Consider the following 25,084-nt stretch of genomic DNA (forward strand, 5'->3'; position numbering starts at 1 on the left):
GCTCCAGGCGCTATTGGATGAAACCGATTATCTAGATCCATTTCAGTCGGGTTTCAGACCTGGTTTTGGCACTGAGACGGCCTTGGTCGCCCTGTGTGATGACCTATATCAGGAGAGAGACAGAGGGAGTGTAACTCTGTTGATTCTCCTTGATCTCTCAGCGGCTTTTGATACCATCGACCATGGTATCCTTCTGGAGAGACTTGCGGAGTTGGGTGTTGGAGGCACTGCTTGGCAGTGGTTCCGCTCCTACTTGGCGGGCCGTCTCCAGAAGATAATACTTGGGGAACATTGCTCGACCCCGTGGGTTCTCCAATATGGGGTCCCGCAGGGTTCGGTCTTGTCTCCCATGCTCTTTAATATCTATATGAAGCCGTTGGGTGCAGTCATCCGGAGTTTTGGAGTGCGCTGTCATCAGTACGCTGATGACACGCAGCTCTACTTCTCCTTTTCATCTTCTTCAGGTGAGGCGGTCGATGTGCTGAACCGTTGTCTGGACGCGACAATGGACTGGATGAGAACTAACAAACTGAGACTCAATCCGGATAAGACTGAGATGCTGGTGGTGGATGGTTTCTCTGGTCAGATGGTGGATACATACCCTGTCCTGGACGGGGTTACACTCCCCCTAAAGGATCAGGTTCGTAGTTTGGGAGTCGTTTTAGACTCTTCCCTATCACTCGAGGCCCATGTAGCCTCGGTGGCACGGAATGCGTTTTACCAGCTTTGGTTGGTAGCCCAGCTACGTCCCTATCTGAGTAAGGAGGACCTTACATCAGTGGTTCATGCTCTGGTAACCTCACGTTTGGACTACTGCAACACGCTCTATGTAGGGCTACCTCTGAAGACGGTTCGGAAGCTACAGCTAGTGCAAAATACGGCGGCCAGACTGCTAACAAGAACTAAGTGGTCTGAGCATATAACACCTGTTCTGGCTCGCCTGCACTGGCTTCCAATATGCTACCGGGTGTCAGCTCTACACTGCGTCAGCAGTGCCAGTGGGGGCTGGAAATTCCTGGGTGGTTGGCAGGGAAGCAAAGTCCTTAGCCGGCAGTCTGGCCATAAATCTGCCAGGTCTTAGGAGGAGGGAATCTGATAAGGGCCAGGCTTGTCCGAAGCGTACTTGCCGAGTCAGGAGTCCAGAAGCGAGGTCAGTAGAGGTCCGGGATCAAGTGCCAAGGGGTCAGTCCGAAAGAGGGTGCCAGGAAACTAGGAACACACAAGCCACGCCTGACATTGCAGTCAGCAACAAGCTGCAGCCAAGGTGTGCCTTATAAAGAGCAAGGTTGACAGCAGGTGTGAGTCCTCAGCGTTTGGGCCTTAAGGAGACAGGCCTGCCTCTCTTCTGCCTGACCTTCTGCTGTCTACGTTCTGCAGGTGACGGGGGAGTATCCTGTTCACTGTCTGTGTCTGGCTGCAGGGACTCTGCTGTATCTGGGGTGCTCTGCAGCTGAGGGGGAGAAGGAGCTGGATTCTCAGGAGGCTCCTCCATGTCTCCTTCTGAGTATGCTGCTCCTGGGTCTGCTGCTGTTACTCCCGAGTCGTCCTCATCTGAGGAGTCCTCTGACGGGGCCATGACACCGGGCCAGATTCAAAGTGTTGGTATTAACCTATAAAGCCTTATACGGCGCGGGACCACGATACCTGCAAGAACGCCTCTCCCGTTATGAACCGGCTCGTACACTACTGTCTACTGCGAAGGCCCTCCTCCGGGTCCCGACCCATAGGGAGGCCCGGAGGGTAGTAACAAGATCTAGGGCCTTCTCAGTGGTGGCCCCCGAATTGTGGAATAGTCTCCCCGAGGAGGTATGCCTGGCGCCGACACTATTATCTTTTCGGCGCCAGGTTAAAACCTTTCTCTTCTCTGAGGCATTTTAATCTAAGTTATTTATGTAAATGTTGTAATTGGTATTTTAGATGATGTACTTTTATATTTGTTATATTGATCTTGTAATTTTATTATTGTATATGTTTCTATGTTTGCCGCCCAGAGAGCTGTTTGCTAGTCGGGCGGGATATAAGCTGAATAAAATAATAATAATAATAATAATAGTGGAGCAATGGACTTGCATATGCCAGCTTCTCAAAGAAAATTTCCAAAATAGTATATTCTCAAAACAGAAGATGGAAACGTTCCAAATTGTATTCTATTCAGCATACCATTCATTTTTCTGTTTACAGAATCGGAGAGAGGCTCCAAGATGGCTGCGAGACAGTGAGTACAGTGAAAACTGTTGCTCCATAGCCAAAAGTAAATTCACAAAGGAAAGGATAACTGAATAAGAGTTACTATATCTGATACCGATATCATTTTTATATCTCTTTATTTTACTACTCTGCTTTTATTCTCAAAATTACACACTACATGAAAGCCGAGAGAAACTTGGCAGAAGTAGAATCCTCCGACCGTAAAATAAACAAACAAGATAAGGAGGCCTTGTACTTTGGAAGCTATGACAAATAGATAATAGTAACTGAAAACAAGTAGAACTTTTAAAGTTTTTAACATTTTAAACGTACCAGAGTCTGACTAATTAAAAGACGACAATCCTTGCACTTGATTGGGTTAAATCATATACCCAACAATATGGTTCTCACCAGACAAAAATGCAAAGACTTAGGCATTATACCGGATAAAGAGGAAGTGCAAATGGTCTCTAGAGGAAAGCAAGCCAAAATCACTTATTACTACCAGTCGAATGAGAATGCAAACAAGACAAAAGATAAGGCAGAGTCGAAAGAAAATTTGATCCATGAAACTTTAGTTACTGATTGGGATGTAAATAACTTACCACCATGGCTTCCAAATAATGAAGGGGACAACAGCTTCCTGAATCTAGCACAAGAAATAGAGGAAGCAGAGGGACAGGGAGTCTCCCAGGATTTGTCGTGGTTTATGAATGAGACTATCACGTCAGTAGTAGACGAAGAGGGTTCAATGCCACCATTGGAATCCTCTGGCTGCTATGATGAGTATAAAATCAGCCCGCAACTCATTGCAACGTATACAGAGAAGACAAAAGAACCCGAATTATTTAACTTACAAGCAACAACAATAAAGGATGATTGGTGTCAGATGGTGTCTCAATCACTCACACAAATCGCCAAATTTGTGGCTGAAGCAAATTTGTTGCTAACAACGCTAACAGAATTCATTGTAAAAAGGGAGCTATATACTGATACAGAGACAAAGACTGTAAACACAGACACGCAGGCTTCTCAGACAAACCAAAGGATAGATCTCCATCTAGTGGCTAAAAAAGAGAAGAGCTCTAAGCTTCCAACCCAAGCTGTAAAAAAGAGTAAAAATGACAAATCTACCAGGAGTCATCGTAGATGTCACATGAAATTTGAAAGACTCTTCAAGCTATTGGAAACAACAAAAGAGCCAACTGAAAAGAGGAATATAAAAAGAAAAAGAAAGAAAAAGAATGGCAAGATAAAGACCAAAGTGCTTCCTGATGTAGAAAACTCCCAATCAAGCCCAAAAGAGAGCATACAAGGATCATTAATCATGAAAAATAAGCCAGAAAATCTTAACTTTAACCTGCAAATACACGATGCTCATGAGCAGATAGCAATGGATATGGACAATACTAAACCTTCTCACCCAAACCAAAAAGATAGGCTGTGGGAGTTAACCTTAAGTGAAATAAAGTTGGCAATAATAAATTTTCCAAAGCCAAAAGGATATCTAACGCAAAAAGAAAGAAAGAAACATCTGATAAAGACTGTGGACGAATCATCTCCTGGACTTATAAAGATGAAAGATATTATAAACATCAAATACCTTTTTTATAATTATATTAATGCGAGAGCCGTAGTAACATCTCGTCGAAAGACAAAACAACTCTATTCTATCGCAAGAGAGAATTGCTGGTAGCACAAAATATATACATTGTTAGAATCTGTGAACATTTAGCCCCCCCGCAAAGATTAATGGCATCTTCTTTTAATAATAACAAATCTCCATCTTTATTTAAAGAAGAAGTGCAAGGGGTGAATTCGACCATGCCGGTTATAAAAGAGAAGATAAATAAAGTGGCAAACCAATTTTTACCGGAAGAACTAACTTTACTAGATACCTTTGCCACTTTGTCTTTCGAGGCAAAGGCAGAAATTTGGACTAAACTTGAAAACCTAATGACAGCACTAAAGGAAATGGATCATAACGATGAAAGCCAGACTATAGATACCTCTACAAACAAGAAAAGCATAAATCAAGGGATACCCGAATTGACTAGGAATAAGCAGGACAACAAAAATGAGAAAGATACCCCTCAAATCCCAACAGGGGTTAGTGAATTGGAATTACAATTGACAAAGCCAATTATATCGAGGCAGAACAACACTCTGGGACCAAGAGAGAACGTAAGCTTGGAGTCAACTCCCCCCTATCAAAGTAGCAAATGACACAATAGCAATTCAAAATTCTCCACCCTAAAGATCTTATCGTGGAACATTGCCGGATGGTTTAATAAAGCTACTGACATACCATACATGAAATCTTTGGAGCAATTTGACATATTACTCTTACAAGAAACTTGGACAATGGATGAGATGGGATTCGATGGATACTCGGCATACCAACTAGAAGCCACCCCTAGTTACAGGGGAGGCCGCTCAAAAGGGGGTTTATGTACGTTCATATCAACGGCAATTAATGGTCCCATTATTAGATGTGAACCTTTATTAGGATTGGCTACTGCTGTAATTATAAAACTCCCGTGGCACTCTGTGATATTACTTAATGCGTACTTTCCACCAAGCAGAGATAAAAAATTGGGCACTAATAAAATTGTTAAGTTAAGAGGGATATATAACTAAGCTAACTCAACGCCATCCAGACGCTTTATTAATAATAGCTGGAGATTTTAATGCCAGAGTGGGCCCATCGGATGAAGTTCTGTTCACTAAATATCAAATGGCAGCCCCCTCCTTGGATGGTCCAACTCTCATGCCTACAAGACAAGCAAAAGACAGAGGCACTAATTATATAGGTCTCTGTCTAATGCCGATGATATTTAAACTAAATCTAATCCTTCTAAATGGACGTACTTTGGGAGATTTAGAAGGAGAGTATACATATCTCTCATCTAGAGGCGCATCCATAATAGATTTAGGCATTGTCTCCCAAGAACTCTATCATCTAATTAGGAGGTATGCGATCATAGATAGGCCTGAAAGTGACCATTCACCTGTAAATATAGTGCTGAAGTGCGGAGAAGGTCAAATATATACTGACCTGCAAACATTTCCTATTTCTGACTGTGAAATTCGACCGAGTAGACTTAAATGGATATCTAAATTAGAAAAGGAGGCCACAGATAGATTAAATGCCCCTGATAGTCTGGCTCTAAAGGAATTTATGCTTTCAAATAATCAATCGATTGACCCCTACTATCAATTCCAACAGCTAATAAAGAAGCTACAGATGATCTTGATGCCAAGTACAAAAAACAAACCGAAAAATTGGACACAAAATTCCAAATCATGGTTTGACCGTGATTGTGTAGAGAAAAAAAAAAAATCTAATAGCTACTTTTAAAGCATATAAGCAAAATAGATCCCAAGAGTTACTACAGGCAACTGTGAAGCCAGGAGGCAGTACAAACAGTTAGTTATTAGAAAAAAGAAATTAGGGTTGAAAGAAATATGGCACCGCCTTACTTATGCCTCCAAGTTAAAAAAATCATCTTTGTTTTGGAAATTAATAGCAAATAATTGGCCAAAATCTTATACCAACTTGGATTGTTACATCTCCCCACAAGCATGGGAAAACAACTTTCTAAACCTATATAGGAACGATTTAGATTGCCATCTTTGATATAATGGAAATAAGATGAATGTACCTGAATGGGAACCCGTGACCGTAAATGAAATCCTAGAACTGATATCTAAATTGAAATCAAATAAAGCTCCAGGACCAGATAACATCCCTGCAGAAATCTTTAAAACTAATGCGGTATGGTGGGCCCCAGTACTTGCGACCCTTTTTTCTCATATTGACCATACTATGCAAATACCTAGGGATTGGGGTATGGCCATAATTGTGCCAATACATAAAAAAGGCTCACTGTTTGATCCAGCCAATTTCAGACCAATAAGCCTATTAAATATAATTAGCAAATTATATGCTGCCCATCTACATAGCAAATTAACTATATGGGCTGAAACCAAACATATTTTGGCACAAGAACAAGCAGGATTTCGGGAGAGCCGTTCCACTATTGACCATGCTCTGGTCCTACAACATCTGGTAGAGAAATATACTGAAAAAACTAGGAGCTCTCTATATACTGCTTTTATAGATTTAAAGACAGCTTTCGACTCATATCCAGAGCCAAACTATGGGAAAAACTAGGCAATACTAATATTGATACTCGTTTGTTGCTATTAATACGAGGGCTTTATGAGAATACTTATCTCCAGATCAGATGTAACAACAAAGGTCATCTAACAAACCCTATACCCACATATAAAGGAGTAAAACAAGGCTGTATATTGGCTCCGCTTTTATTTAACATCTATATAAATGCAGTAGTCAATAGTTTAGCAGTAGTTCCCTCACATCCCACAAGGCTAGTGGAAATTCCAAGGCATATATTATTATATGCAGACGACTTAGTACTAATATCGAGAACCCCCATTGGCATAAAGCACTTGAATCTGCTTTGGCGGGATTTTGCTTAAAAGAGCATCTTATAATAAATCATGACAAAACAAAAGTTATGATTTTTACAAAAAATAAAAGAAGGTCGAACCATCTTTGGCGCCTGAATGGCCATTTAATAGAACAAGTAGTAGCCTTCAAGTACTTGGGGATAACTTTTCAATCATCTAATTCCTGGCAATTACACATGAAAATGGCAATCCTAAATGCGAAAAGAACATCGAAAGCTCTGTTATCCTTCTTTCATAATAAAGGGGGACAGATTATACCTGCAGCTATTAAAGTGTTTGTGGCAAAAGTAATACCGCAGTTGATCTATGGTACACAAGCCAATACTTGTTTGAAATTTACATCACTTGAGGCAGTGCAAAACTCTTTTCTAAGGTCTATTTTAGCAGTTCCCCCCTGTGTCCCAAATTTCATTCTAAGATTAGAAACAGGATTACCATCTATAGAATCCCGTATCTGATGTCACAGAATCACCTTTTGGTTGAAATTAATATTTAACCCGGTAGGATTGGCTCCCCACACTTTAAGTGACAGTTTCCAATCTACATGGAAAAAGATGATATCAGATAAAATATTAACTCTAGGCTTCTCTATCTCAATGATTTTAGCTATGGGCCATATAAAGACCAAGGTAAACATCCTACAGCGGATCAGAGATATTGACTACCAACAACATCTGATGCTAGTTAGGAAGCATAGATATAATATCAAACCCTTGGCTCCTATGGCATATCTATCTAATCTCACGTTACCTAAATGGCACAAAGCATTCACATTGGCAAGATTCAATATCTTACCATCGGCGCTGTTAGAGGGCAGATTTAAAAAAGTTCCATATAGTGAAAGAAAATGCCCATGTGAGAACGATGAAGTAGAAAGAGTCATGCATGTTCTATTATATTGCCCCTTCTATTGTGTCCTTAGAGACCAGTTAATTACTCCCATCTTAAACTCATTTCCCGGTAAAAGTGATATATGCTATGTGGACCTCCTACTGTCCGACCAAACCATTGCAATAACGGAGAAAATTGCCAAATTCTGTGCCATAGCTATTCAACGTAGGAAAACTTTGGTATTTTAAATGTGATAATAACTTTTTAACTTGATTTGAATTGTTTTTAAATAGCCCATGTTGAAGTAAATATTTGTATGTTGGAATATTTCGATATGTTTGGTCAGTGACCGCAATAAATCTACTTGAACTTGAACTTGTTTACAGAATCAACTATAAAGCAATTCACATGAAAAGATCTTTGTTCAACAACAATTCATCAGCTTTTAGCAAATATGTTATCACAACTCAATGCTCTCATGGCCACTTCATTGTGTCTTATTTATTTCAAAGTATTTATACCCTGCTCTTCAGCCAGAAAGGTTCACAGAATGGCTTGCAGATTAATGAAACAATACAGTCCCTGCTCTCAGGCTTCCAATCTACAGTAAGGTGTGACACAAAAGGAAAAAGTGATAGGGATGAAAGAGGAAAGCAAGCAAATTCAGGCGCCATTTATTTATGTTATAAAGCTGTTACACTGGCCACCTCAAATGGAAATGGGGTGTTCACAATTTACAACACTTTGGTAGTCCTTGAGAACTGGGACCTCCTGCCTCAGTGATGCTGCACTCAATCTTGCAGCCGCTTGCATCAGCTCCTGGCTAGGTCAGGAGGCATAAAAGCCCTGCAGCCCTTGGGCAGTGGGTCTGCCATCAGTGGGATTACCACCAAAGGGGTGACCCTTAGGGAGTCCAGAGGGCGATGACCCCTATTGTTTTCCAATCTACAGGAAGTTGGATGGGAGGGGCGGGTGTAAGGTGCATGTGTAGTTCCTGTGAAGGGCAAGAGCTTGTGCAGTAAACTGTATGATAGGAGAAAATCGTCAGATGCCTTCAGAGTGAATCTGCAACTGGCAGAAGGCTGGCCATCTCTGGGTGTGAGACGAGGAAAAGGGGGAGTAGATGTGCCCAGTGTGAAAGATATTGGATGGGTCTGATGCCGTTCTAGTAATATTGTTCCCAGTTTTATCAGAAGCCTACTGGGATAACTGGCTCTAGTGGTTTTGTTGGTGGGCTGTTGTTATTTATATCATGTAATTCACATGTCTTGTGAAGGAGGGACATTGGTGATGTCACCCCAATTTGAGTGATCATGGGCAGAGGAAGGTATAGCCATGGGGAGGTAATAAGCTACCATAAAACATGAAAGCAAGGCTATTTGTACCTTGTTTCTCACTCCCACTCTTCCCACAAATGGGCACCTGGTTGCTCATCTGCTGTGCCTACTGGCCTGTGTGTGCTGTTTAACTCCAGATCGGACTTGGTGAGCTGACTTGGAGAGATGGGTATTGTATGCACTGTTTTACAACAGTTCTGATCCTATCTCCAGGGTCAGTTTCAGAGAACAGTATTGGGTGATTGTCTTTTGGCCCCCTGGCAGTTATGCTGTGGGGTGCTGCCGGGTACCATCTTGTCCCAGTGCTGTTTAGCATCTACAGGAAGTCATTGGGAGAGGTCATTAGGAAATTTGGGGCAAGATATCAACAGCTCTATTTCTTGATAACAGCTGAGGCCGTGCAAGCCCTGAACTAGTACCCAGACTTGGTGGTGGGCTGGAGGAGGGCCAATAAACTAACTGTGAATCCTAGCAAGATGGAGGCACTGTGGGTAGGTAGTTCCCGAGTCTGGATACTTACTTAATTGCCTGCTTTGGCTGGGGTGGTATTCCCCCTGAAAGAGCAGGTTTGTAATCTGGGAGGGTTCCTGGATCCATCTTTGTCAGTAGAGGCCTTTATCACCTCAGTGGCTAGGAGTGCCTTTTACCAGATTTGGCTGGTAAGATAGCTGCGGCAGTTTCTGGCCCAGTATAGCCTAAGCACTGTTGCTCATGTACTAGTAACTTCCAGAGTAGATTTCTCAAACGCGCTGTATGCAGGGCTGCCCTTGAGGTTGGTCCGAAAACTGTAGCTGGTGCAAAATGGAGAGGTGCAACTGATCACTGGGACAGGACATTGTCAACATGTTATCCCACTGATGAAAGAATTGCACCCAAGTTCAAGATGTGATTTTGCTGTATAAAGCCCTATACAGCGTGGGACCAGGATACCCGAAAGCAGTAGTATAGTCGGCAGATTCAGATGTGCAGAGTCCCTTCATGTTAGTCACAACCGCATGTGGGTTTCCCCCCCCCACTTCCCTGAACAGAATAAAGTATGCGGCAGAATTTTTTAAAAAATGTACCAAGTACAGCACAGCCCAATCTATACTGCAGAAAGACATACAAGCTATCAGTCCTATGTTTCCCAGCTTATAGTCATCTAGGTTCAGGGGCATCCAACGAAGGTGCATACTGTGATTATTCTAACTAGCAAATGCTACTACTTCTCATCAATTTTCCCATTCTGATGTCAGGTGCAGTCACTAGTAGTAAAGCTATCACTGCCTATGTATGTGTTGGTCCTAAAATTGTTATGGAAAGTTAAGAGGTCAAAAATTGAATACTGCTGAGGCAGCATTTCATTCCTTCTTGGGAGATAGCTTTGTTTAGCCATGTCAGATTTTTAGAAAGAAGCAACTCTGTTTTGTTGAAATGCAGTATGGGAAGCAGCCCTCGATCTCATATACTTCACAACAAAATGATTTCAAAATCCATAGAAAAAGTCCTAATGTATGCACATCCAAAGTATCTATCATTAGAGCTGAATCATGAGAAGCATTATACAAGCATGTTAACACAAAAGTTTCTGCAACAGGTAGACAAAGTATGTTGTCACAGCAAATGCCCTGAAATGCTTCCAGGTCTACAACAGCTATTCTCTCTGATTCCAACTTCATTCACCAGTCTGCACTGTTAGCCTGTTGTACGAATCTCTACAGTTGAGTGCAATTCCATCTCTGGCACTCCAAATGCTGTATGATTACATCTACCTATATTAATACAGGAAGCAGGTACTGTAATTCAATTAATTCCTCCAAATGAGGAAAGGTAGAAATTATGCAAGTCACGATCCTTTATGTTCCACTTTTAGCAGAATTTGGCAAAGATCCTAATTATTATTCATGAGGAAATGGGTTTAATCTCTGCAGCATCAGCAAATATCTGTCTTGTGGTCAACACTTGTGAATATAAAATCTGGTATTTGGAGTGAATTGTTTCCCCATCATCTGTTGTGATTCAACAGTGTCTCATTCAGTTCTCGCAAGTTACTGTTCTATTTAGGTGGCAAGTGATTTTCAGGGTCTCTCTCTTACGAAGTGTTCTGGATCCAGCCAATGAACAGTCATTTTAAAATCATTTCCTTGTTCTTACCTGCATCGATGGCACACGGATAATGATATCGGAAAGAGCAGCCTTTGTTGTAGCAGCCTAGGGTGGCTCCTGGCTCCTGGCAATGAGAACATTTCTGAAAGAAATAGAAAGATAGAACATAGGCTTACATACAAGGCTTTTACTTCCCCGCCCCTTTCTATTTCCATCACATAAAACTTCATCTGTCCAGATACTTTCTCTCCAGTTAGACCATACCCTCAAAGAAAATTCCAAATAGCTTGGATATTTGATTCAAAAGAAGAGTCAAGTTTGCAAAGAACCAACTGCTCACGTTCGAGTCTGTTTAAACACCACTTTTTTAGGGTGCTACCTGCAGAGGTCAGGTGGGTGGTGATGAGCAAAAGGACCCTTTCAGTTTGGTGTCCCGTCCTGGAACGCTCTCTCCAGGAAAGCTCCCTTTGCACTGAATCTCATCTCTTACCAATGCCAGTTGAAGGCCTTTTTATTTACTCTTTTAAGTTGTACTCTGTTCCCATAAGGCCTTTTTTTATATTTTGTTAAGCTGTTCCCTATTTGTTTTTAAACACTGTAAGCACCCTGGTAGTTTTCATTAACACAAGAGAGAGGCATGAAATATTTTAATTAAATTAATTATAACTGAGAAAGACCTAATGGCAGAAAAATGTAAAATGCAGAAATCCAAACAACTTAAAAATACTTTGTTAGATGCCCAACACAATTCTACAATTAGAAGCTTCGGCCACCACCGGGGACCATCTAAAGTTCTAAACATTGTAGCTCAGAATGAGGAAGGAAGATGAAACAAGATCTGGGCTATGCTAGGGTTCCACCTCATTCTGCCAGTCTTCCACAGCAGCATCAACACATGCACCTCTCAGAACTCTTTCCATACACAGAAGGACACAAAGCAAAGGATAGTGTCTCTCATTCCTTGCACAAGGCTTGGCGCAGAGTTTATGCCACCTTCTACCATTCGTAATAAATCTGGTTGGTTAATTCACAACAAAACCACTACAGCATAGCACCCTCTATGCTGAAAGATTTTCCGCTGGGCATTATACAGTAATATGTGGGTAAAGTGGCAAATGAGCAGCTTGCTTTCTAATTTAATAATTTACAATAAGCCTTCCTGTGACCAAAAACTCATTTTACCTACTGTTTGGAAATAGTGCAAAGACACCAGAGCTTTGAAAAGTTACTTTTTAAAACTACAACTCTCATCAGCCCCAGCCAGCATGGCCACTGGATTGGGCTGATGGGAGTTGTAGTTCAAAAAAGTAACTTTTCAAAGCTCTGAAAGACACAGACAATTCATTGTGAAATCCTTATTTTCTGACAGTACTGTGTGCATGCATGTTTACTCAGTTCTTTGCCTCATTCCTTGCTCAAATTATTATTAAGAAATACTACTTCTCTACATCCATTAAAGCAGGAGTGGGAAACCTTTTTCAGCCCAAGGGCCACATTCCCTCAAGAGTCACCTTCGAAGGGTTACGTACCAGGAAGAGATCAGCAGAAACACCCCAATTCACACAAACCCCTCCCTCCATCCACACACACAGTCTCCATTCATATTCATATGCCATCACCCCCATTCAACACAGCTGAACACTCTCCTCCCCTCCCCCCTCTCTCCCTGTCCCTCCTTTCTAGCTTTGAAAAAAGCCGCCCTTCATATGAATGGGAGATTTTTTTCTAAGCCTGTTTGCTGCACAACATTCATCTGATAGTGCTGCCAACTTCCCTGCTGTAAAGCAAGCCTCCAGTCTGACAGATGCTGCTGCTTTCCACAGTCCACTAGCAACATAACGGCTCCAGTTTCTCCTCCTCCTGGGTCCTGAAGCCATCTGCTTCTTCAAGAGTGAATAGGGCACAAAGCTCCACAATCTTGGCAGGAAGAAAAGGAACATTTCCAGAAATGTGACCTAACTTTGCCCTGTACCAGAGATTCTGTCATTTAGTTTTCAAGCACCTCTACTACAGATGTGCCATTTACTTTGACAACTAGCCAAGTGACAACTATTCTTGACTTCTCCCCACCTGGTAGCCTGCCCACCACACTGGCCCAGCCACACTTCCTCCTTTGTAATTCCCAGCAACTAGGATAGTCTAGTGTTGCAATTTCAAGTCAAAGAAACAGCATTCCTAGTGCATACAATTATTCTTCTGCCCATTCCTGGACCAGGATAGCCTGGGCCATGCCTGCTGACTAACCATCTAGACTACTATAATACACTGTATGTAGGGCTGCCCTTAACGATGATCCAGAGGCTGCAGCTGTGTAGAATGCAGCTGCTAAGCTGGTAAGTGGAGCAGTCCAATGGGACCAGGTGTCACCGGTCTTGAAAGCGCTGCACTGGCTGCCAGTGACCCACTAGGCCCATTTCAGGATGTTAGTACTAGCATATAAAGCCCTAAATGACTTTGGACCCAAGTACCTAAAAGAGCACCTTCCCCAGTATCAACCATCTCAGACCCTACGATTGGCAGGCAAGGCCATGTTAGTTGTGCTGCCACTGACTGCTGCCCAGTTGGAGCTGGCCCATGACAGGGCCTTTTCAGTGGTGGCTCCCCATTTGTGGAATATCCTCCCCAGTGAGGTACATCTGTCTCCATCACTACTGACTTTCATAAGGAATTTTAAAACATTCCTGCTTACCCAGGCATTTGATGGCTGAAGGGGACTGTTCCTGGCAACCTGAAGATCACTGATGAAAGAAGGTTTTAAAACTGTGTTTTACAATATTTTTAATTGTGTTTTAGAATGTTTTTAATTGGAATTGTGTTTTTGACTGTTTTTAGCATGTTTTTCTTTTTTCTTGTTAAATTGTTTTATTTTTTGCTGTCCTGGGCTTCCTCCCTCCCTCCATACCTACCTACCTTTCCATTCCCAAAATTTGTTTGTGTATTTTTGTTGGATGATCAACCTGAGTTCTTTAAGAACTCTGATGTATATGCAATTACGCACTGGGGATTTGTTAACTGAACAATTAATCCTAGAACTTTTGTCACTTTCATCTGGCTTAATTCTTCAGATGCTGCCACCACTACCCCTAAAAAAAAGTTGTTTAAGCATCTGTCCAGCATCTTCAGCCATGAAGACTGGTGCAAATAATTTGTTTAGTTTCTCTGCAACCTCACTATGATCCCTTAGCAATGCTTTGACACTTTTGTCATCTAAAGGTTGTCCCAGCTTGTTTCCTATTCCTGAGGTATTTAAATGAATATTTCCTGTTTGTTAGCAGCACGTTCCTCAAATTATTTCATCTTATTGTGAAATTAAATGTGGGAAAGCTGGAATTTTCTAGGCAATTGCTAAGAGAATAGATGATTGTGGACTCCAACTCCCATCATCCCCAGCAACCATGACCAATAGTCAGGGATGATGGCAATTGTACTCCAGCAATATCTTGAGAGCCAAAGGTTAGCCAACTCTGTTAGAGACATACAACAACTGTTGCAAACACTGAAGCCCACCACACCTGGCCTAGGTTTTCAAAGCAGCCAACACCAAGTCTCAGCCAGAATTTAGGACCACAACAGTAGAACAGCTCCAGTTTTAGGGCTCTAAAAGCCCTGCCCAAACTGAGCCATAGGCAGCAGGTACCGACTTTTAATAAATTTTGACAAGCACCTTCAGAAAAGTTTCTCCCCTCCAAAGCTACCTAGGTTTGATCCAAAAACCAAAGTGTGAGGGGGAGAAGAATCATCATGGCTCATCCAGGAATATTTATAAAAGGACATATCCTCCCGCTAAAAGATGAGCACAAAAAAAGTTGTTTTACAAATACATAATTCACTACCCTCCTAATTAATAATCAGAGGCCTGGGTAAATAGAAATGTTTTAGCCTGGCATCTAAAAGCAAAAAATAATTGTAAGAGGCATACTTCCCTGGGGAGAGCATTCCACAAATGGGGAGCCACCACTGAGAAGACCAATTCTCATGTTGCCACCCTCCATACATCCCTTTGAGAAGACCCATGGGAAGAGCCTCTGATGATGAATGCAGTGTCCAGGTAGGTTCATATGGGGAGAGGCGGTACTTGAGGTCCTGAGCTGCATAAACTTTATAGATCAAAATAAGCACTTCAAATTGATCCCAAAACCTAACTGGTGCAGTCATGTCAGAATTGGTGGTACATGTTCAGATTGCTTTACCTCAAGAGTAAAAGCTAGTTAACCTTTCTTAGTACCACTAGTCAAAGTCTTTAAACAGCCCCCCCTCTCTAAGGAAGGAAGCCTGCCTTCCTGCCTTCAAAGGAAGGAAGCCTGAGATAATCCTAAGGAGTTAAGCCCCAGTTGACAGTTGAGCCATCAGCCTCAATTAACACATCATTGGCTGGCAGCAGTAGCTGGGAGGGACCAGCCACACACATAAACTCAGAGCACCCTAGCGAGGGAGCCTGCTCCACGAGTTAGAGGGAGCCCCCAGCTGATGAAGCGTCAAAGCCCCAGCTGACAAAGCGTCAAGGTGAGTTAAGCAGCAAAGCGAGTTCGGCAGCAGGGTGAGGAGGCCAGGGCCCCCCACTCTGCCCGTCTGTTCCCTGACCTCAACTAAACCGCAGTTTCCAACCCATTAACTTAATAAACCTTAAACAAAACTATGCAGGTAAGAAGCCAGCAGGGGTGCGGGGGCTTTCCAGTGTTTTGCACTGCCTGCAGCATGTACGACTATTTGCCTGTTGGACAGAAGTCGTGGGTGTGCTCTCGGTGCAATGAGCTCCTGGCTCTCCAGGAACAACTTCATTTCCTTGAGGCCAAGGTGGCTGACCTGGAAAAGCTGAGAGAGGCAGAGAGGTGTGTGGATGAGGCCTTCAGGGACATTATAGCTGTGTCCCACTCCAAGGATGATAGCTCTCCTGCTATCATGGAGAATGATGGTCTCAGGGAAGGAGAGCATCCAACTGAGGAAGAGGGAAACGATCCCTTAGAAGGGACCCATTCCTTGGGGGATGAGCAGCTATCCTCTCGTGCCGAGGATATATCTCCAGGGGGTGGAGGGGTCCTTGTCGTGGGCGATTCGATCATTAGGAACATAGACAGTGGGGTGTGTGATGTGTGCGCAGACTGCAAGGTGATTTGCCTGCCTGTGTGAAGGTTGCAGATATCGCCCGTCGTTTAGATAGTTTGGTAGACAGTGCTAGGGAGGAGTCAGTGGTCATGGTGCACGTTGGCACCAATGACATGGGGAAATGCAGCCGTGAGGTCCTGGAAGCAAAATTTAGGTTGCTAGGTAGGATGCTGAAAGCCAGGACTTCCAAGGTGGCTTGCTCTGAAATGCTACCGGTTCCATGTGCAGGACCAGCCAGACAGGCACAGCTTTGTAGTCTCAATTCTTGGATGAGACGATGGTGTCAGGAGGAGGGGTTTGGATTTGTTAGGCACTGGGGAACATTTTGAGACAAGTCGAGCCTGTACAAGTATTCCCCCTTGATGTGGAGAGGCTTTTTGGCTGGGTAGAAGGGGCTGCAGGAGTGAGGAAGGGAAGACAAAGATTGGTTGCACAAGCTGCGTTTTGCTTGTGCAATATTGGATAGAACCTAGGGATGCTATATTTCCTTCATCTCTTCTAGAGAAAGTCACAGGCTAAACATTTAACCCCCCATTCTCAAAGGTGGCTTTCCTTTTGTTATGCTAAGCAGTAAATTGTTTTTTAAATATACAGTACATTAGCCAGAAGACCACATAGCAGAATTATACAAACACACAAATAGAAAGTACATAAATTAGAAAGGGCACACAACTCAGCTTTCCTTATTACTTAATGTAGGACACCTTTAAACTAGATAAAAATATTGCCCTAATAGTCTCAGCACTGAGGCCTACTTCTAAATATTACCGCAGGCAAAGATCAAATTCACTGTGACATCACAGAGCTCCTACTGGAAGGGTGGAATATATATACATATAATATATAAAATGTCAGCTATTGTTCTGATCAGGGCTGTGGAGTCGGAGTCGTGGAGTTGGAAGCAATGTTGGGTGGAGTCGGTAGAAATGTACCGACTGACTCTGGCTTCAAAATAAAAACTTTCATAGGAATTTAGGAAAGTTTTCTTGTTCAGAAATTTTAATCAAATAAATATATTTTATGTTCTATCAATCTAGCCTGATGATTCGTGTGGTGGTGATGAAATGCCTTGTGCTACCATTTTACTACAGTAAATTTGTTATTACTAGTTAATATACATTTGCCTTTTATGAAGGAATCGGAGTCGGGACAGTAGAAAAATAGAGGAGTCAGAGTCGAAAGTTTGGCGTACCGACTCCACAGCCCTGGTTCTGATGCAGTATGTCTAGAGGTGAAACAGGCTAAGGAGTGAGGCATAAAAGTTAACAGGATGGGACAGCAGAAGCAGTGGAAGAGAAAACCACACAAAGAAGGGACTGTTATTTACCCCAGCCAACAGACTACTTGCAAATTTTTCAATGTGCACCTAGTTTTACATCTCCACAATACAGCAAGAATCAGAAACACATGAAGTACAATGTAACAATTATATAACCTCAGCATCACACATAAGGGTTTGGCAATCCCAAGCTAGTCTTATGTGATGCTAGACTCCTTAGGGCTGTATACATTGTGCTGAATCTCTCCAAAAGATTACTTTTCCAAAGCCTACTAAAAATTATTTAGAAATGTATCCTTGTAAAACAACTGTTCAGTACCTACACACTACCACAGAGAAAGTAAACAAGTAATATGTGGGTTGTGATGCTGAACACAAAATGGGACATCAAAATTAATGATGAGCCAAGCCTTCACTTACTAGCACCCATTACAAACTTCTGCTTGATGTCTATACCTTGGGTTGGTTCATACTGCACTCACAGAATCACAGAATAGTAGAACTAGAAGGGGCCTATAAGGCTATCAGGTCCAATCTCCTGCTCAATGCAGGAATCCAAGTTAAATGATACCCAACAGATGGATGTCCAGCTACTTCTTGAATACCTCAAGTGTTGGGGAGCCCACCATTTCCCTAGATAATGAGTTCCACTGTTGTACTGCTTTAACAGTTAGGAAGTTTTTCCTGATGTTCAGTCGAAATCTGGCTTCCTGTAACTTGAGCCCATTATTCCAGGTCCTACACTCTAGGATGATTAAGAAAAGATCCTTGCCCTCCTCTGTGTGTCAACCTTTCAAGTACTTGAAGAGGGCTATCATACATCCCCTCAGTCTTCTATTCTCAAGGCTAACCATGCCCAGTTCTTTCAATCTCTCCTCATACAGCTTTGTTTCCAATGCCCTAATCATCCTTGTTGCCCACCTCTGAACCTGTTCCAGTTTGTCTGCATCCTTCTTATAGTGCTGTGTCCAGAACTGGATGTAGTACTCAAGATGAAGCCTAACCAGTGCCAAATAGTGGGGAACTAGTACTTCACGCGATTTGGAAACTATACTTCTGTTAATGCAACCTAAAATAGCATCTGCCTTTTTTTGCAGCCACATTGCACCTTTGGCTCATATTCAGCATCTGAGGTTATATTAAAAGTTCTATCTGTGATGAATCATCCACACATTTATATAATCACTTGACACAGTAGTCAACAAGTAATTAATGTTCAAGCGTGAGCATGCTCTCCAAGATTTTTATTTAGAAGACACAGGTAGCATTAACAGCCTCTCAATTTTACTGAGTTTGCGGAATAGTCTCTAAATTTTCAAATTCATTCAAATTTTGGATAGTCTCACCCTTTCAGCCTATGCATCAAATGTTTCCTAGAAAACCTACTCAGCTGGGAATGCAACAAAGGGCATATTTCAAAACAATCTTCTCTCAGTGAAAGTACCAATCATTCCTACAAATAAAAATTCCAAAATAAAGAAAACTGAATGACCTAGACATAAATTTTCCTCCACATGATAGCAAAAAAAATAAGTGCATGCCCCCAGCAGTTAGTGCTTGACATAAAGACAAACATCTTGACAGTAGCATGGTAGAGAAACAGATATCCCAGGAAACCATCAGTAGTGTTCTCAAAAAACCTGGAGGGTGTGTTTGAGCCCTTTACAAACTGTAAGAAAGGAGGCTGATAATCTGGACTATTGTTGCTTATTCTTCCATTTTAAGGACCACTTCAGCAAACAAGTGATGCATGTCAGGGCAAAAAACCTTAATTTCATATACATGCTCATGGGATCTGAACTGTCAGTGATTGACCAGGAACAAGACCTTGGGGTTGCAGAACTCAGTGGAAGTTGACTCAGCTGTGAAAAAAGATAAATCCCATGCTTGGGATCATTAGGAAAGGAACTGAAATAAAACTGCCAATATTATAATGCCATTATACAAATCTATAGTGCAACCGCATGTGGAATGCTATGTAGAGTTCTAGTTATCTCATCTCAAAAAGGATATTTTAAAGTTGGAAAAGGTTCAGAAAATGGCAACCAAATTGATCCAGATGGTAAGGTCAAACAACAGAAAAATACTATTGTCCTTACGTTTCACTTGTAAACTTCCTAAAGACATTTTATTGATTACATTTTTAACCTACCCACTGCTTAGGGAGTTTAGAGCGGTTACCAAATCTACTCATAATGCCATTATACAAATCTATGATGCAGCCACATTTGGAATACTATGTACAGTTCTGGTCGCTCCACCTCAAAAAGAGTATTTTAGAGTTGGAAAAGGTTCAGAAAAGGGCAACCAAAATGATGAAGGGGATGGAGCAACTCTCCTATGATGAAAGGTTGCAACATTTGGGACGTTTTAGTTCAGAGAAAAGAGGTGACATGACAGAAGTGTATACAATTATGTATGGCATAGCTAAAGTGGACAGAAAAAAGTTTTTCTCCCTCTCTCATAAAACTCATGGACATCCAATAAAACTGAATGCTGGAGGACAGTCAAAAGAAAGTGCTTCTTCACACAGTGCATAGTTAAATTCTTTTCCACAGGAGGCAGTGATGGCAACAAACATGTAAGGCTTTAAAACAGGATTAGACCAATTAATGGACGATAAGGCTATCTACTAATGGATACTTTCCATGAGAGGCAGTGTGATGCAATGTTTAGAGTGTTGGACTATGACCTGGGACAGCAGGGTTCGAATCTCCACTCAGCCATGAAGCTCACTGAGTAACCTTGGACCAGTCACTCTCAACCTAACTTGCCTCACAGGGTTGTTGTGAGGATAAAATGGGGAGGGGAGACCCATGTACACCACCTCGAGCTCCTTGAAGGAAAGGTGGGATATAAATGTAAGAAATAAAACAAATAAATACAATTATAACTATGCTCTGCCTCCATGATCGGAGGCAATATGCTTCTGAATGCAGTTGCTGGAAACAGCAAGAAGAGAGAGTGCTCTTGCACTCAGGTCCTGCTTGCCGGCTTTCCAAAGGCATCTGGCTGGCCATTGTGAGAACAAGATACTGGATTAGATGGGGCACTGATGCTGCTGGTATGGTTTTCTGCTGGTTTTGCTGTTTTAGATTTGGGTTTGTTGCTATTTGCTTTGCTATTTTTGTTTTATTGTGTTTTTGGATTGTTTTTAAATGTTTGCATTGTTTCTGCCTTCGATTAATTTTTTTATGAAAGGTGAATTTTTAAAAATAAATAATACAAGACCTGTTTATTACACCTGTCCCAATATCTCCATGTCTAATTTCACCAATTGTCCTATGTCTAAAGAACCAGCAGATGGCAGCAATCTCCCTGAAATGCAGAACACTGAATTATGGCACTAAAGCCAAGGATTTTCCTCTTCTTGGGTTTAAATTACAGCATTACATACAGAGATTTCTCAGATAAAAGAAATTTTGCACTGTGATCAGACTTTGCCTTTTAGGCTAAAAAAAAAGCTGAAAGTGTTTACACAAGAGCACCAATAAAAAGAAACAAAATAAGAGAATAGATAATTAGGCAACAAGCCTCTTCCTCACAATCCATCCTAGCAACAAGTCAGCTAGACTGCTTCACATAACTTTAAGATGTATGCATTATGGAACATGATACATAACTATCATTTGAAGCACATGTATGCATCCATTGACTTGTTCACCACAGCTGACAAGAGTGCTGAAAAAATGCCATTTTTCCCAAGCAGGGGCACTGTCTTGAGAAAAGTTTGCCTGGCGTCTGTACATAAAATGCATGATTTCACTGTACCAAATGTCATCTGGAAAGGGTCATGAAAGCTAAAATTGTTAATTCAAAAAGGGGGGGTTCATTCTCAAGATACAGACAACACTACAAGGTTCTGTATGGCAGAATTCTAGACTGGATGTGCATAGTACATTCCTGTAGTGACAAAGAAGCACAAAAACACTTCTGCACCGAAAATATAGAATGAAACATTTGGGTTGGGGGCAGGGAGGGGAAACAAGGCAAAATAGGGATTTGGAATATTAAAAGTTAACGAAGGGTAGGGAGCAGGACAATGAACAACAAATTGTAGAGTCCTACGTGTATATTGCTCTTATTCCTTCCATCAAGAGAAAAATTACTTAAGTGAAAGGTGCCCATCTTCCAATTGATATGCCCCAAACAGGAAATATTAGTTGATATCTTTTCTACCCCTTCTCTTTAATACTGAAGGCAGTTTCAGAAAGCACTTCAGCTTTGATAGTAGAATTTCTTCTCTGTAGCACTGTTTGCAGAGTATTTTATTCATATGTTAATTAGTTATCACTGGGTAACCTGAATGTGTGAAATTGCCATCATCAGTTATCAAATAACCTGACATCACAGATCCTTACCTCATATGCTTAAAATCTATTTTAAATTCTCCAAAAACCAGAATACAGTGCGTATTGATTCCTTGGAAATAGGAATTTTACAGTATATACAAAAGGAGTACTTCAGTCTTTCTATTCCAAAAGGGCCCTTGTCTGTCAATGAAAGGATTACTTCATTATAAGCCAAACAGCCAAAGGTAGAGAAAAGTAAATTGGTTACTTAGGGAGCATGCATTTTCTCTGTGCTCAGGACACTGATGATGAAAATTCATCAAGGTTTCAGCAAACGATAAACCTTGAATTTGGGAAACAGAAACACTATGCTGAGTTTTAAAGAAACTCAGGGCCAGTTATTGTTAATACATAGCTCCTGGTATTCTATTCCAAGAGAGACCAATCCAAATCAAGCTTTCAGCTCTCATGCTTACCCGTCCCTCCCACCTTAAATCCCTCACTGCAGGGAGAACATAACGAGCACATTAGGAGATCCCCATGTTTGAATGTAAGATCTTCCTAACCCTGCAAGAGAACTCCCCATTTTCTTGGAGAAAACAGAGGCACAGCTGAACACTCACATGCCTTCATAAGGTGAGTAATATTAAACTATAGCCGGTAACTTCCCTGTATTTATTTTGATCTGGTGCATAAGGAAAGTATGCTGCATTAGACATACAAAAACTGGCTAAAGGCTCATCAGTACCATGTGCTTCTCATGGTTACTAGCTTCCCTCTTCCCTCTTCATCAGATGATCTAATCTCTCTCTTGCAACAGCCTCCTGGATCTCCCTTCTCTTCTCTCTTTTGCTTTCTGTTCCTCTACACTCCTTAGCAGACCTCTCATATCTGTCTTAGCAAGGAGTCATGGTATTCTGGCTGCCACTGACCGAGCTATTCTAATGTAACAGAGGGATTGGTCTCCCTTGGCTTAAGCAACTGAGTGCTCAGGGTGCCATTTTAGGCACCATCATGCCTAATTCCTGTTCAATTCCCCAAGTGCTTATGTAGCTAAAAAGGCAACAGCCAGTCACATAAGCAATGTATCAGCAGATGAAACCCAACGTTTGCACAAGCATGAAAATATTTAAGGAAAAAACTGAAAGGGGAGAGAAACCCCCAAAGCAACCTAGCAAGGAATGTAACTAATATTACTAATGTAACTACGAATGCTCAGTACCCACAGAATGCTGATTGACAGTTGAGGGTTGTATACAATGAAACCCAGGTGGTGATGATGGAGGTAGAATGGAGCAGCTTGAAATGGAGAACAGAGGAAGAGATACAGAGATACAATGACACTCAGCATTCACTTACTTTCTTGCTAATCAGTCCCTGCTGTTAACTCACAGCCAGTGCGCACCCATGTATTTGGTGTGGCCCACCTCCAGCCTTAAGAGAGCTTTGAAGACTCGCTCACATGCACACACATCATTTTGTTGTAACAACTCATATGTATATTATATACTAATTCCAATTCAATTCTCCAAGTGTTGTTGCCTAGGTAGTCAAAACCACATCACCCACACACCAAGTATCAGCAGACTTGGGGTAACCTTAATATTTGCATAAAATGAAAGGTGACTGAGTAATTCTCTTCAGAAGCTCACATATTTGTGCTAAGCCATGGTTTGGCTTGGTGGCAAATGCTAGCCAGGCCACTGTCCACGTAGATAACCTTCTAAGTCACACTGAAGAGCTATTTTAATATGTCTCCAAAGATGGAAGCAATAGCTCGGACTGGGCACCAGTGTGGCCATCCAGCATTCACAAAAACAGTGGGGATGAAAACAGCTGAATGAGGACTGAGCATGCTCAGCATCAAATGACTGACTGTTGAGGGAAGGGGAACTGAACTCTGGCTGGACTCCTGAACATACACACTCTACACTTTAACATTTTATGACAAGGCCGAACTTGTAAGAATATGGATTCCTACACCCATGATCATCCTGTAATAAAATAAATCTCCTCACCTAAGGGTCTACATGATGAACATTTGAATGACATCTTTAAGTCCTGATCAGCTGAATGGTCTAATTTACTGTTCCCTAGCTCGGTGTGCCTTCCAGAATTCTGGACTACAACTCCCATCAGTTCCAGCCAGTATGACCAATGTTCAGGGCTGATGGGAGTTGTAGTCCAACATCTGGAAGGTACCAGGTTGGAGAAGGCTGGTCTAATTAATGAAATGATTTGTATTTCGTTAACAAATCATTATTCAGCTTGTTGGAAAATTTCCACATTGCTCATTCCCTTAAGTTAGTCATAGAAAGTACAAAGTTAGAACTTTCTTTTCTCTTTATATGTGAAAATTTGATCAAATTTGTCTTCCACTGGGAGGCCAGCTCAGACATTCCTACAAACAAGTGCCCACAGCTAACAGAAATCTACTCCCATCGTAATGAAAGACCTTTTGATTAGCACATGGTTAGTGATGCCATTCTACCCTAAAAGTCCAGGACCCTGTAAGACAGAACCTGCTTTTTAATAGGTTCTATACTGCAGTGTCAGAGAGATTTCATATTCTAAGAAATAACCCCATGTTCTCCTGCTGTAATCATTAACATCTACCCTGCATGAGGAGATAAGGGAGTGGAAGTTTACAAGGAAGTCTTATTCTTCTCAATGGTGACTGTGTACAGGATTACAGCCTAAGCTGTGTACAGTATATCTTCTTGTTGTTGTTATATGCCTTTGAGTCAATTACGACTTATAGCGACCCTATGAATATTTTATATATATATAAGAGCTTGAAAGTAATTCGTTACAATTAACTTTTTGAGGAATGAGTGGGTAATTCCTTTACATTTTGATTGTAATAGAACTAGGAGTAATTTTATTACTTTTGAGGAGTAACTGTAATGTTTCCAGCATTACTTTTGGGCATTACTTTGGGAGGGGGGGAAGCAGGAGAAGTCTTCTGCTCCTTTGATTTGTGGATGAAAACCATGTGCCTCAAACTGGGCTTCTGTGCAGGATCGCTCTTCCCTCATGCTCTGTGGGTGGCTAGAAGGCGACGAGGGAGGAGGTGGAGAGTGAGACAGGGTGGAGTGGAGAAAACAATTATTAAAAAAAAATGTTGATGGTGAAGAATGTAGTGGAGGGAAAAAGGAGCTGGAGGGCAAAAATATGGATAAAGATGACGTGTGTGTGTTTGCACTTGGCACACAAAGTGGCCTCCACCACCCTCCCTGGCTACTGTGCTGCATTTGCAGTATTTTAACTTTTTTGCAAGAGCCAATGTGGTGTAGTGGTTAAGGTGTTGGACTATGACCTGGGAGACCAGGGTTCGAATTCCCACACAGCCATGAGGCGCACTGGGTGACCTTGGGCCAGTCACTGCCTCTCAACCTGAGAAAGGCAATGGTAAAACTCCCTCTGAATACTGCTTACCATGAAAACCCTATTCATAGGGTTGCCATAAGTCA

At 41.8% G+C, this 25,084-nt stretch overlaps 2 protein-coding genes across 8 annotated transcripts in view; one reads left to right on the plus strand and one right to left on the minus strand.

Moving 5' to 3' along the window:
• TCF20 (transcription factor 20) overlaps positions 1 to 25,084 on the minus strand; it is a 337,827-nt gene that overhangs the window by 20,798 nt on the left and 291,945 nt on the right. For 6 of the 7 annotated variants that reach the window (XM_061639338.1, XM_061639337.1, XM_061639339.1 and 3 more), the window contains one exon: positions 10,986 to 11,079. In XM_061639338.1, coding sequence (XP_061495322.1) covers positions 10,986 to 11,079 — 94 coding nt within the window. Of the gene's footprint in view, positions 1 to 10,985; positions 11,080 to 25,084 lie in introns of those variants that run through there. The other variant, XR_009764420.1, reaches the window with a different exon arrangement.
• LOC133390541 (uncharacterized) lies at positions 1,547 to 7,805 on the plus strand. The gene is made up of 2 exons (XM_061639342.1): positions 1,547 to 1,598; positions 2,182 to 7,805. The coding sequence occupies exon 2, from the start codon at positions 2,588 to 2,590 to the stop codon at positions 3,881 to 3,883; it is 1,296 nt and encodes a 431-aa protein (XP_061495326.1). The 5' UTR covers positions 1,547 to 1,598; positions 2,182 to 2,587; the 3' UTR covers positions 3,884 to 7,805.

The sequence above is a fragment of the Rhineura floridana genome, chromosome 8 (genome assembly GCF_030035675.1).
Source record: "Rhineura floridana isolate rRhiFlo1 chromosome 8, rRhiFlo1.hap2, whole genome shotgun sequence".
NCBI classification, from domain to species: domain Eukaryota; kingdom Metazoa; phylum Chordata; class Lepidosauria; order Squamata; family Rhineuridae; genus Rhineura; species Rhineura floridana.

Coding starts and splice junctions, on each gene's coding strand:
- LOC133390541 (XM_061639342.1), top strand. CDS start 2,588: ATGGTTCTCACCAGACAAAAATGCAAAGACTTAGGCATTATACCGGAT.